The sequence below is a fragment of the Dermacentor silvarum genome, unplaced genomic scaffold, assembly GCF_013339745.2.
Source record: "Dermacentor silvarum isolate Dsil-2018 unplaced genomic scaffold, BIME_Dsil_1.4 Seq319, whole genome shotgun sequence".
Taxonomy (NCBI): Eukaryota; Metazoa; Arthropoda; class Arachnida; order Ixodida; family Ixodidae; genus Dermacentor; species Dermacentor silvarum.
Window position 1 is genome coordinate 1 of NW_023606042.1, and position 13,071 is coordinate 13,071.

Consider the following 13,071-nt stretch of genomic DNA (forward strand, 5'->3'; position numbering starts at 1 on the left):
GCAACAAAGAAATGTACCGTGGCCATGCAATATGCCCTAATGCCTCCTCTAATTTGACTTACTAACAGCTTCGAGCTGATGTTGCATGACTCCTTTGCAGATGTCTGTAACGCTTGCCCATAGAACCTCCGACCTATATGTGGACTGTGTGGTCCCCACGAGTTTTTTTTTTCTAGCCATAGTGATGCGCCTCTAGCTAGGGTACAACACTTAGACTACAATTGATTGGCAGCTGTCAGGGTTATTCCTGTTTTAATTCCATTAGATATCACAACGTCTGACCGAGAAGAGGTGGTTTTGTACACCATAGATGAGGATGCTGGTGTCAAGAGAGAATTGTAGAGACTCGATTACCGTATTTACCCGATTATTATGCGCCCTTGAGTCTAATGTGCACCCATTTCACACAGGTACTGAGAAAATAAAGGTGAACCTGAGTGTAACGGGCCCCGATTTCTACAAGTAAAATATAGCATGCCCACGCATTCCCAATCAGAAAAACGGGACGTGCAGAATTAACCTTCACAGAAGCGAATTAAAAAAAATGAGCTTTCATAATGAAAGTGGCCGTTGTCGTCGCCATTTGTGCTTCATTGGCCACAGATACCAAGCCTACAGGTGTAGTATTCTCAAGCAATCACTTCTAGAGATACTACTATCACTTTCGCGAGATTTTACATGACTCTGCACCGGACATGTTGAAGTATGCGACTGACAGCGTTCCTGGCAACTGTGTGCAGATAGCGAGCTTGGCGCAGTGCCATAAACGCTGGCAGCCGTACACACCGATGCATTTGGGGCCTAGTCGTGCGAAATTTCACTGATTGCTGAAGAATGCCGCTATAGCTCATAGTTGAGCTCAAAATGAACCCACAGCAACATTCATGAAAACGGTGCTCTATCGCCATCCTGTCATGGCTGTGACAATACGCTGTTGCCAGCGCCGCAAGCGCAGTTTTGGTTTTGCTATCCCAATGTAATGCGTAGGTGACTTGGAGACTTCATTTCTTAGAAAAAATGTGTGCATAAGATTTGGATAAATACGGTATCAAGTTTACATCAACCATGTTTCTTGCTTTTCTTTAAAAAGTTGATCCAGCCACACCACCTCACTGAGCAAAAGTAGCTGTACAAGCGTGAGCTTCGTTGACTCCTCAGTCTACCATAAGAGTGCCCATTCTCGTGATGGACAAGATTTGCCAGCAGTGCGTTCCCGCCAAACATTAGCTGATAGTGATGACGGCATCTTGTGATTGGTTCTTGGTCTTTTTTGCCAATTCATAGCGCGGCTATGAACAAAGTGGCGGAGCAGCGGCGTAAGCGCATTCAAGAGCTGGAAGATAGCGTCAACCAACTGCAAGAGACGGTCAACGAGCAGTCCCACACGATCAGGCTCAAGGAGGATGCAGAACGCAGTGCCAAGAAGCTCCAGCAGGAGATCTCGGTGGGTCCCACGTCACAGTTGCAGCGCTGCCGTAGTTTTGAAGTGATGCTTTCTTTGTGTATCTGGGAGAATTTTGATGCTGTGTACGGTGGCCTGACTGGGTCATCACGGCGATTGCTTTACCGCATTTTTTGGGGTTACTACTAAGGCTACATTTAAATGGATACTAAAGAAAAACACACTCTGATCAAGCATTCTTTCAAAGCTCTTAAATTATTTCGTGGCTAGAAGGTTGATAACTACAATAAAAGATGAATGGTAAACTTCAGTTCACTTGCAGCTTTGCCTGGATAGCATGACGTAACAGGCAAAAAAAAAAGCAATTAACAGGGTATACCTCGTCCTTATCATACTTTTTTTTTCAGTGTTGCGTCACGCTACTCAGGCAAATCTATGAATGCACACAAATTTGCCCACCTTTCAGTCATTCTGGTGAAATTAAGTCATTCGTGTTGTGCGCCGAAGTTCCGCACCGGTGCATCAGCTTGATGTAGGCGATTTGAATGTATTTTCTCGTATTCCGGCTGTTGCAGCGTAGACATTGTCAAAACTTGCCAAGTTTAGTCTTTGGTTCCTTTAGAATGCGATGTAGTCCATCTCTAGCGATAAAAAATTAACTAGACTCGAGCAGACGTTGTCAAAATTTATCACAGCCGCGTCACATGGCCACAGCGAACAGGGGCGGCAATTTCAATGTGGCTCTTTTTATGAATGCCCTGTGCTCACTTGCGAAGCGCAGAGCAGTGATCTCTTAAGTTGTTCCTCCTCAGAACATGAAGCAGGCGCGGGTGCAGCTCATGAAGCGTATGAAGGAGGAGTCTGAACGCCACCGGAGGCAACAGACTGAGCGCACCCGCGAGATTCGAGCCCTGCGAATTCACGAGCAGCAGTCGGCACACAGGGCACGCATGGAGCGCCAAAACACGCTGCGCATCAATGTGTTGCAACGGCGTGTGGAGGAGGCCCTGGCGGCCAAGAATCGCTTCGAGGTCGCTCAACGTCGCCGCCTGCAAAGTCGTGCTAATGGCGACGGCTTTGACAGCCTGTCATCACGTGTCAAGCCAAGGACTTTTCCCCTCTCGTTTGGTCTCCTCTTTAACCTTCGCGTGCATATTTTTGAGAATTTTCCTGCGAGCAGAGGAGATTGCTGACGAGCACATTGCATTGCACTTGACAACAGAACATCTTAGCTATGGCAAAAAGCATGCCCAAGATGTTAGTAGTTGCCTTGTTAGTGGACTTGACATTCCTGGTCCAACAGCCACAAGTTTGCTTTGTAGACAACTATCAATGTCTTTTCGGAATGATATAAGAATGTTAGACCCTTTAGTGGGTACACAATATTTCCGAAGGTAAATCAAATGCTGGAGCTTAGCACCGGAGCCTCAAAGCAATAATAGTGCTTGTTGCAGTGCTGAATGACTCGTCAAAAGGTACACCATAGTTGCGTTTAAAGCTGGTAATTTTCCTTTTGTGTGTGCCAATATAGAAGCTTACTGAGTGGTTCTTTAGCATGAGAGTATTATATACTAAATAGCAGTGAGTGAGATTCTGATTTACATTTTTGCAAGAATTGGGGGTCACACCGGAATACAGTGTTTTTATATTGGCACAGAGCACACAGTAATTGCAAGGCGATGACACAGGAGATGAACTTGGAACACACGCATGTACTGCTATTGCCTGAGTCTTGCATTCTCGTGCTAGTTTGGCACGTGACATCGTGCCAAGTATGTTTAACACTTTGATGACGACAGAATCTTTGCGTCACTGCACGCTAATGGGCAGACGGGGATTTGGTGACCGCCGCGATTTTTAGGCGAATCTGTATGTAGTACCCGAGTGATGACGAAAAAAAAGTTTGGCACTGGCAAAACAACTGAGCAACTGAGCAACACTCTGAGCAAGCGTATGCGCATACTTACAGGGCAACACAATTGCAAAATTTTTACTGCATGAAGACAACTTCCCAGACTGGAAACTAAGATACGTTCTAACAACTGCATGAAATAACGTAGTTTAGTGCACATAAAAATATCAAGACTGTCGGTGCCTCATCGTCGCTAACGACGTCATATTGAAAGTAGTTCTGCACCGTGACGTCATGAAAATAAGCAAACATAATTGGCTGGCGCATCTCTAGAAGTGGGACAGCGGTGGATTTGCTCAGTAATTCCTAGGTTTTCACCAACAATCTGCACCAACAATATGCACTTTTATGCTCTGTTTAGCTTTGGTTCTGGCTGTTTCAGTTCAGGTCCTAAGCTCTCTTCTCTTTCACTGCAGAGCTGGCTGCGGAGCGAGCTTCTTGTTGTGTCCAAGAGCAAGAAACTGGAGCAACATATGACCTCGCTCATCGAGGAGCGCAAGGCGATAGCGATTGAAACCCACACAAATAAATAAATAAATAAATTAATTAATTAATTAACACGTGTGGTAATGAATGAGTTCAATTCCTCAGCACTAACTATACAGAAAGGTGTATACTAGAGCGCTCTGTTCTAGGGCGTGTTGTTTTCCATTTCTATACGTAAATCATTTTCATCCCATGGCCTGGAGGATAGATGGTATATTGCAGGCAATACTACATTGTACGAACATTGCAAATATGCCCAAGTCAATATTTTCCGTATGGTGGAAACTGTACAATGTTGGGGTTGTTGCTAGTGGCGCCACCTCATTGTGCTCAGGTGTGGCCGATCTTTCCACAGCATGCACTACTTCGGTCAAGCTATTGTGTCCGGCCGACCATATGTGAAATAAGCTGAGCATTTTCCATGCATTATTTGCCTTTCCGCAACGTAAGCAACGCAAAAAAAAAATCTGTTGAAACAGTTCTCACGTTGCTCTAGCTTGCGTTGCTTATTCGTTGCGCCAATCAAAATATTGTATAGAAACGTAATCACAACCTTGACCGTGAACAATGGATTTCTGAATAGCAGCTCATGAAGGCTGTACTGTTCAATGAAACACTTTACAGGGCCCCTAAACCACCTCCGATATTTTTTAAAGATTTCAAGTAAAGACGCGCATCGAGTTCAGAATACCCTCAGGATCAACGATGCCAAACGCTGCAGCGCTACGCGCCGCGGGCGCACCACACACACACACACACAAAAAAAAACAATGCCGTGCTCCTCTCTGAGCCTTTCCGGTATCCCCAGTGGTGGTCGTGATGTCACCAGGGTGCATCTGATGATGTCAACGGTGGCGAACACGTCAATTGGTCGAGCATGAACTTACGACTTCCGGTTAGTCTGCCAGCAGGTACGCGTGCTCCCTGCTCTTCCTCGTCGTATTTCTCGCTTGTGCGCATCTGCGAATCGGTTATTACGGCCCGCAACGCAAGTGAAAAATCGCTCGCGTTCCAACACAGTCATTGTTAGCGGTCTGATTAGCTGCGCGAACATAGTGCGACAGTGTTGGCCTTTCTAGACGTGCGCGCAACACAGGGTCCATAGCGGTACGCTTCGCATGAGCACGGGCCGACACGGCAGCCACAGCGGTTAGCCGAGAAGCGCTGAGTCGCGGCTAAGACCCGTCCACGTTACCGCCACGGTAACTCGCCGCACGCCGTTTGCCATTCGCGGGCCTCCGTTGAACGGCGGTTTGGCTCGCGAACGGCGAGATCTCCTTGCCGTAGTGAGGATGAGACCGGGACCCATTTGTGCGGCAGCCTCACCGCCGCTGATCGCTCGACGGCGCCGATATCGTGGCGAGGCCTTCTCCGGTTCACTTCAAAGCTAAAGTGGACGGCGCTTCGAAATGAATCGCCAACGCTCACAAACCGCAATATTTTATTACCGTTGTGGCGACACACTCTGCGCAGATTTCCGCGCAGCCTCCGCCTTGTTATCCGGCCCAGCGTAACAGGGCTACACGCTGGACTGCGTTACCGATAAAACACAGCGCCACCGCTGCGTCACTGGCTACAAAAACAGGCTGCCCGGCTGGGAAGAGTTGCTTTCCTCCCGCTACCGAGACGAGCGTAGCGTTGGTATGCTTGTCCGCTGCCATTGCTAATCGAATAAACAGTTGTTACCTTTTTATGTTGGGATTCGTCCTTCAGCAGACGCGACATCCCACATCTGGTGACCCGGACAACGGACAATAACGTATCGCCATGGACGAGCAAGACGCCCTTCAACAACAGTTTGAGCTTCTCCAGAGGCAGCTTCACACGCAGCAGGAGGTTATCCAGAAGCAAGAGCAACAGCCTCAGGAACGGCACCGCCAACTCAATGATTCCGTGCAGCAGCATCCTGGCGACGCCTCCGCAAACCTCGCCGCGCCTGCCGGCTCCGCCGAGGACGTCAGAACCCTGGTAGAGGGCATCCCGCACGCTGCCACGCACGGCGTCTGGCGTGTCGCTGTCAAGCTTCCGCCGTTTTGGGCCGACTCGCCCGAGGTATGGTTCGCCCTCGCACGCATCACGCAAGACGGGACCCGCAACGATTATGTCGTCGCCCACCTCGATGCCCGCTACGTCAACGAGGTCAGGGATATCCTTGCCAACCCACTAACGGCCAACCTTTACGAACACCTCAAGACTGAACTCACCCGCCGCCTCTCAATCTAGGAAGACCAGAAGGTGCTACAACTTCAGTCCACTGAACTTGCCGAGCGCAAGCCTTCGCAGCTTCTCCGCCACATGCCTGCTCTCTCGGGCAACTTGGAAGTACAGGATTCCTTACTGCGAGCACTTTGGCTTCAACGACTTCCACCGCACGTCCAGGCACTTCAGCAGGCTGAGCTTACGCTACCTCTCGACCAACTTGCCGGGATCGCTGATCGCGTCATCGAGGCCTCTTTGCCGCAGTTGTCGCCCGCCGTCCAGTATGTCACCGCACCGCTGAACACCACAGAGCTTGCGCGCTGTATCAACGGCATCAATCGACAGCTCAGCTCCATTCAACCACGCCTGGGTCAACACTTGCCGACACGCCACTCGCAAAGCCGTGACCATAACACCGCCCCGTCGCAGCAGCCTGGTGATGACGAGCGGTGCTACTACCATCTTCAAGGTACCCGTCCTCCTAGGTCTTTCCAGCTCAGCGCGGCAAAGCGGTCCACAATCAAGACTTACGGCTCGCTCCGCCTGCGCAAGGTACCATCAACTGTGTCAACATTCGTTAATTTAACAGATTCGCTATCTGTGTGCTCAGCGCTAACTTAGACAACAGGCTCGAAAATAGTTCCAACATTTCGTTGTTTAGTACCTCCAGATTTACAGAAAGTTGACTTAATTTGGGTACAGGGTCACTGTAGAAGAAATTAAAATAAAATATCAGACTCTCTTTCCAAAGCTTCCCTGGATGGCCCGGTTGTTTCCTTTTTGCCGGTTAAGGCGTACTTCACTTCAGCAAGATACAGAAAATTCTGTCTTAGTCAAACAGCTCCAAAACAAAACATACTGTGGAACTCAGACTTCCAGCTTCTGCAGTTCCCTGGAATTCCGAATGGTATCCATCACCTCAATAGGACGTTACATTTACGTTGAATGCCGCTTTTCACAGGTACATTTTTATTTGCACCGGGCTTGTTTGACGCAGTCCCCTCTCTGTCACTTCTTGAAGCTAAACATTTCGACAGAATTACCTGCCTGGTTGGGAAAATTGATTAAGACTTAGAGATTGACTCCAACCAAATAAGAAAATTTACTAGCCCGACGTTTCGGAACCAATTCGGCTCCTTCTTCAGGGGGTATTCTTCGGAGGTGGCGGTGTGCCGCTTTTAAAAGGTCCGTCGTAACAAAGGAGAGGAAGGGGGAGAGAGCGTAAGGTGCGGAGACACTTGGCAGGGAACCTGTTCTAGACAGGCAAAATAGGTGGTGAGGGTGGGGTGGGGGGCTTCGGCGTCCCTGGTCGGCTGGGTTGACCGATGCTGGGCGCCCTTTAGTCGCGGGAACGCGTTGACGAGCGACAGTACCCATTCAGTTAGCTGAGTACACCAGAGTACCCATTCAGTTAGCTATATCCGCAACAAGGGATGCCCTGGAACGCGACGGCACACTCGACGAGAGAACCCCCTTGAGTGTACACGAGATCTGCCGCCTTCTCGAGCTATGCCTATCAAATACCTACTTCACCTTCCGAGGCAGCTACTACAAGCAGGTGAAAGGAACTCCCATGGGGGCCTCAATTTCCGTCACCATGGCTAACCTAACTATGGAAAATATCGAAGACAGAGCTCTGAGTACTTTTTCCCCGAAGCCAAAAGTTTTCCTCAGGTACATAGATGATTGCGTCTGTATCGTGAAGGAGTCGCAAGTCGAAAACCTGCAGAGCCATTTAAATTCCATAGACCCGGATATACAGTTCATGTCGGAGCGCGAAAAAAAAAAACGGATCGTTACCATTCCTAGATGTACAAGTTACACGAACCAACGGCAATCTAAAATTTTCAGTATACCGAAAACCAACCCACACAGACCGCTACCTACACTTCGCATCCAACCATCCGGCAAACCACAAGGCATCGGTCGTAAATTCTTTATTGAAAAGAGTCGAAACTCATTGCACATTGGAATCAGATCAAAAGAAAGAAAGGAGAACGGTTCTCAACGAACTCAAAAGGAACGGCTATACAACGGAATTCATTCGAAAACAACCTGACAACAAAAAGAAAAAAACAAACTACAAGACCTCCAACCGTTCACTCCCCCTCGACCACAGAAACGAGTGTCCATCCGATACGTCAAAGGTACCAGCGAAGCTCTCAGCCGAATATTGAAAAAAGAAGGCCTCAAAGTCGCGCATAAACCGATGAACACTTTGAATATCCTCATTCATAAACCAAAAGACCGTCCACCAAAAGAAAAAGTTCAAGGCGTCGTCTATAAAATCAGCTGTGCCGACTGTCCGGCGTCGTACATCGGGGAAACCAAAAAATCTAAAAGAAAGAATCAGACAACATGAAAACGACGTCAGAACATTCAACCGAATACGCAGCGCCGTCACCGAACATTCCGAAGACGCGGACCACAAGATTTCTTTCCAAAAAACCCAAATCCTTCAAACAGAGACTAACTGGCGAAAAAAGCTACTACTCGAGTCTTCGCACATTCAGAACACGGCGGGTAATATAAACCGCGTGAAGGGCATTCTTCCTTCTTTGTATGTATATGGCCTTGCAGACGCGACGAAGGGAAGAAAGGACCCCCCGCTCTAGGTCAGCAACACCAAAACAACTCGTCCCCCCCCCCCCCCCCCCTGTCCCTCGTCAACGCATTCCCGCGACTAAAGGGCGCCCAGCATCGGTCAACCAAGCCGACCAGCGACGCCGAAGCCCCCCCCCCCCCCCCCCACCCCCACCACCTATTTTGTCTGTCTAGAACAGGTGCCCTGCCAAGTGTCTCCGCACCTTACGCTCTCTCCCCCTTCCTCTCCTTTGTTACGACGGACCTTTTAAAAGCGCCACACCGCCACCTCCGAAGAATACCCCCTGAAGAAGGAGCCGAATTGGTTCCGAAACGTCGGGCTAGTAAATTTCCTTATTTGGTTGGAGTCAATCTCTAAGTCTCTGTAACTTCTGTAATGAACCGGATACCGATTGATCATTTATTTATTGTTGGCCTGACGTTGATTCTCACTACAACGAAAAATACTTCTCGAGGCTCTGTTTTGAATTTTGCGGCCCTCGAAAGCAGCCGCCTTCGAGCATGCCCATAGAATATGTGGCAGATCCGCCCTACCTTTACATAATTTGCATTGATCGTTGTATTGCCATGGATAGAATCTGCTGCAGGACACCGGGTTTGGATACATCTTTGTTTGCAGGAGGCGCCAGGCCACCGCCTGTTTCCTGGTTAGCGCGGGATGAGCTGGTGGGTACCGGGCCCTTCCCAGCCGATAGTAATCGGTTATTTCCTTGTAGCTGACCATGCGGTCTCCTCTCGTTTCCTGCTGGGCGGGCTCACTTGCTCGGCGCAGTGGGAGAGCCTTCTGCTCAGCTCAGACCAGCAAGACCAGGTCTGGGCCGTCCAGCTAGCCGAGGCAGCCGCTGAGACCCAGGGGATCTCGGCTGTCTTCTAGGCGGAGGGAGGCTGCGTGCGCTCTCGTGAATGGCTGGCACCATTAAAGTTGAATCTCTCTCTCTCTATCGAGGTTCCGTTTTACAAACTCGGACAACCATTGACCTCCCAAAATATCCTTTCTGTGGGGACCCCGACCCAGGGCTCCACCTACAGGGATGCTTGAGTTTTCATATTCACTTTCATTCTCAACACAAAAAGGTTGGGGCGATAATTTATTATCATCCTTCTCATTACTTGGTCATTTCTCATGCAAAATTCAGAGTTTTATTTCAACCCCTTAATTCTTTCATGCACGCTTACTCTTTGATTTTTATTTTTAACACTTATATTGCTCTTTATTTCTTCATAAGATATTATATTACTTTAATTGTACCGTCCGCTTCTTATCCCACCCCTAGTGATGGGTATGTGCCATATTGAGGAAATCATCATGACCATTCTTCTGGGGGTATGATACCTGCGGACGTTCCAAGCAGTGAAATGCTGTGCTAATAATTGTTGAAGGTGGTAATGAATAACTTTCTTTATTTTCAGCCACTCAGGCAACAAACTTGCAATACACCGATGTATATATCAAGTGGTTAACCTGAATGCATGCTGTAATGTTAAATTTAATCTTAAACGTTCAAAAACTTCTTTTTTTTTTGGCCGCGTGAGGCACGATCAGCTCGTGGTCGCGAGCAAGACTGCCGCGAGACAAACGCGCTCATTTTTCAAGGCAGCCGCTCTATAGTCCAGTGAGCATCATTCTAGCCCTGCCGTTCGGACCTGCTGTCCCTAGTGCCCAAGGAGAAGCTCAAGTGCGCGCCCGTGGTCGAGATCCGGGGCGACGACATGGGGCACGTCGTTTGGGACCTGGCCCACGAGAGGCTCATCGAGCCGTACGTGGACGCCGACCTGAGTGTGTTAGATCTATCAATCGAACATCGCAACCAGACCAACGACACTGCCACCCTGGATGCCACCCTGGCTCTCAAGATACACAACGTGGGCGTCAAGTGCGCCACCATCACGGCCGAGAAGGACGTTCTCGAAAAGTACCACTTGAAGCGCATGTGGATGTCGCCACACGCCGGCATTCGCAACGCCCTCGGCCTCAGAGGCCTCAAGTTCCTCAACGCCCTCGGCCTCAGGTTCCGGGAGCCGATGGTCTGCCGCAACATCCTTCCGCTCGTGAAGCAGTGGTGCAGGCCCATCATCATCGCGCGCCACGCGTTCGGCGACCAGTACAACGGCCAGGCTTTCGTGGTTCCCGGACCAGGCACGCTCCAGATCAAGTACTCGCCCACCATCGGAGCTCCCTACAACCTTGAGGTAAGCGCCGGCAAACTTAATACGTTGCAGATGCACGGGCACCTAAAGGGCACCTCACCGGGTTTGGGTATTGCAAACAAAGAAGCGCGGCCAGGGTGTAGATCTCGCCCCGACTATTGTGTCCGAAAGATATCAACTACTGCACTGCGCCACAACTGCGCAAAAACAGCGGAAATTTCAAAGGCCGTGCCCGAGCCCTTTCAACTTTCACTCGAGGGAGCTCCCCCTTTCTGTTGAGGAATCCAGTTAACACGCATTATCATCTGTGCTTCAATCTCAATGCGTTAAACGCGACCGATTATGGCACGTTGCTTCGGTAAGTCATCCAATCCAGAACGCTAAACATCGCCTTTGCAGAAGCGCAGCGCAGCAAACATATAAGAAAAAGAAAAGATTTGCCGACTATTATACGATATTTCCTCAGGCGAATTTTGAGCGCAGCTGTTTATGTGTTTGGATTCGCGATATATTGAGGCAAATAATTTGATACTGAACGACAGGGTCCTCTCGACGGCGGCGCTGAGCCTCTGCTCGGGCAGCTTATTTAGCAGCTGTGGCTAATGCGCTTCCACCGGCTGCGTCGCTCATTGTTCAGGAAGAACTGGCTGACACTATTTAGTATTATTATATTGTAACGTGGTAATAACAGTGCAGAACGACACAGTGTGGAAAATGTGAGGTTAAATTGAACTCTTCATTGAGCGAACTTGTGGCCAGCAAAACAAGTAACATTCAAGCACAACGACAGCGGCGAGCAAAGTCGAGCAAAATTGGCCAGCAGAGCTTTGGTGACAACAGCCAACGCATAGAACATTCGATAACATTCGAGAAACTTCTGAAACATGCAGGCGCCTCGTGCCTCGAGGGATCACGTTTAACAGTTCTTAGCCGGTGAAGAGGAGTGGCCGAAAAAAGATAAACTGAGTAGATGACGCGCGGTACTCTGGCGCAATCGTCGCAGAACACGTTCTGCGCGGCGCTACGCTTTTCATCTCACGCTTTCGCCATGCCCTCCTTGTCGGCGCCTTTCGGCGCCTTTCATGCCCCGCTGCATTCCGCGTTGCTCTTTCGTCCTTCGCTGTTGTGCTGGTCCGCTCGGTTTCGCCGCCGCTCGCCGCCGCGGCGGCCGCCTAAGGGCGCGTTCACACTGAGACATTCGGCGTGTGGAGCGGCGCGGAACCCAGTTCGGCGGTGGCGAGATCCGCCGGAATAGCCCTTTCCGCGCCGATCGGTCTCGGACCGATTTTTGCGGCAGCTGCCGCCGGATTCCCTCACCGCAGACCAATCGGAGCGCGAGTGAGAATTTCGAAGATGGCGGCCGAGTCGGACGCGCGCGCGTTGTCGCAGTCCTGTCTGTCGCGACGTCGTAAATGCTGATCGAATTGGTCCGAAACTTAATATTTGTTATCACGAATAACAATACATCTGAACTTACTCTCTGTAGTACTCCACGTCGCGATCTCGAAGAAAGGGTAGTAGTTTGGTGGCGTGACCAGGCTTTTCGCGCTTTTGCAAAGCAGCATGAACACACCATCGCCGCTGGCGTCGTCTCTTCTGCGAATGCTTCTGCGCGTCATGCATCGCCAGAAAGGTGCTTGCCAACAAGCCTAGCAGTACTGCCTCTTCTTGATCAGGGTTCATTGTCGTTGCTTGTTCGTTGTTCATTGTCGTTGCGCAAAAATAAAACCACGCGAACTCTACACGAGCGGAGATAACTGCGCAGTTTCGAGGCTACGGGCACATCCGGTATATCCGGCGCTTGTTTGGAGGTTAGCGCTTTACACCGCAGATGGCGCTGTATCGCGTTCCGGCGGCGCGGTGGGCTAGCAGTGTGACCGGCGCGAATTTCGGCGGCAGGAGAATTCCGTTCGCTGTAGACGCCAGATTCCCCAATGTGAACGTGCCCTATGAGCTGCGATCTAAAAGTAAAAAAAAAATACGTTAAGCTGCCCCGAATTCCATGTACCCGCGGTTTCACACAAATAATCATTTGCAACGCTGTGCACTGAGCGGATAACAAATGCTGTCTTTCGTGCCTTAACGTAGAATTGGTCAAAGACAAAATGCTACTATATACATCTGTGTTGCATGGAACGGCGTTCCTGGAACTAGGTCCTTTTGGGAGGAATGGAGGAACGCCACCGTTCCGTTAAGGGTCGGTGGAACTGTGACGGTATCTCCTTATGTTTACGAAGGAACGGTAGATGGAACGGCGTTCGTTCTGTAAACGTTCCACGGCATTGAACAGACGCACGCACGTGCGCACCACATCATGCAG

At 49.8% G+C, this 13,071-nt stretch overlaps 1 protein-coding gene across 1 annotated transcript; it reads left to right on the plus strand.

The window, feature by feature from the left end:
* The first annotated feature begins 1,291 nt into the window (after positions 1-1,291).
* LOC119434907 (chromosome-associated kinesin KIF4) lies at positions 1,292-2,595 on the plus strand. The gene is made up of 2 exons (XM_037701935.1): positions 1,292-1,444; positions 2,215-2,595. Exons 1-2 carry the CDS (start codon positions 1,292-1,294, stop codon positions 2,593-2,595), a joined length of 534 nt encoding a protein of 177 aa, XP_037557863.1.
* Positions 2,596-13,071: the final 10,476 nt, after the last annotated feature.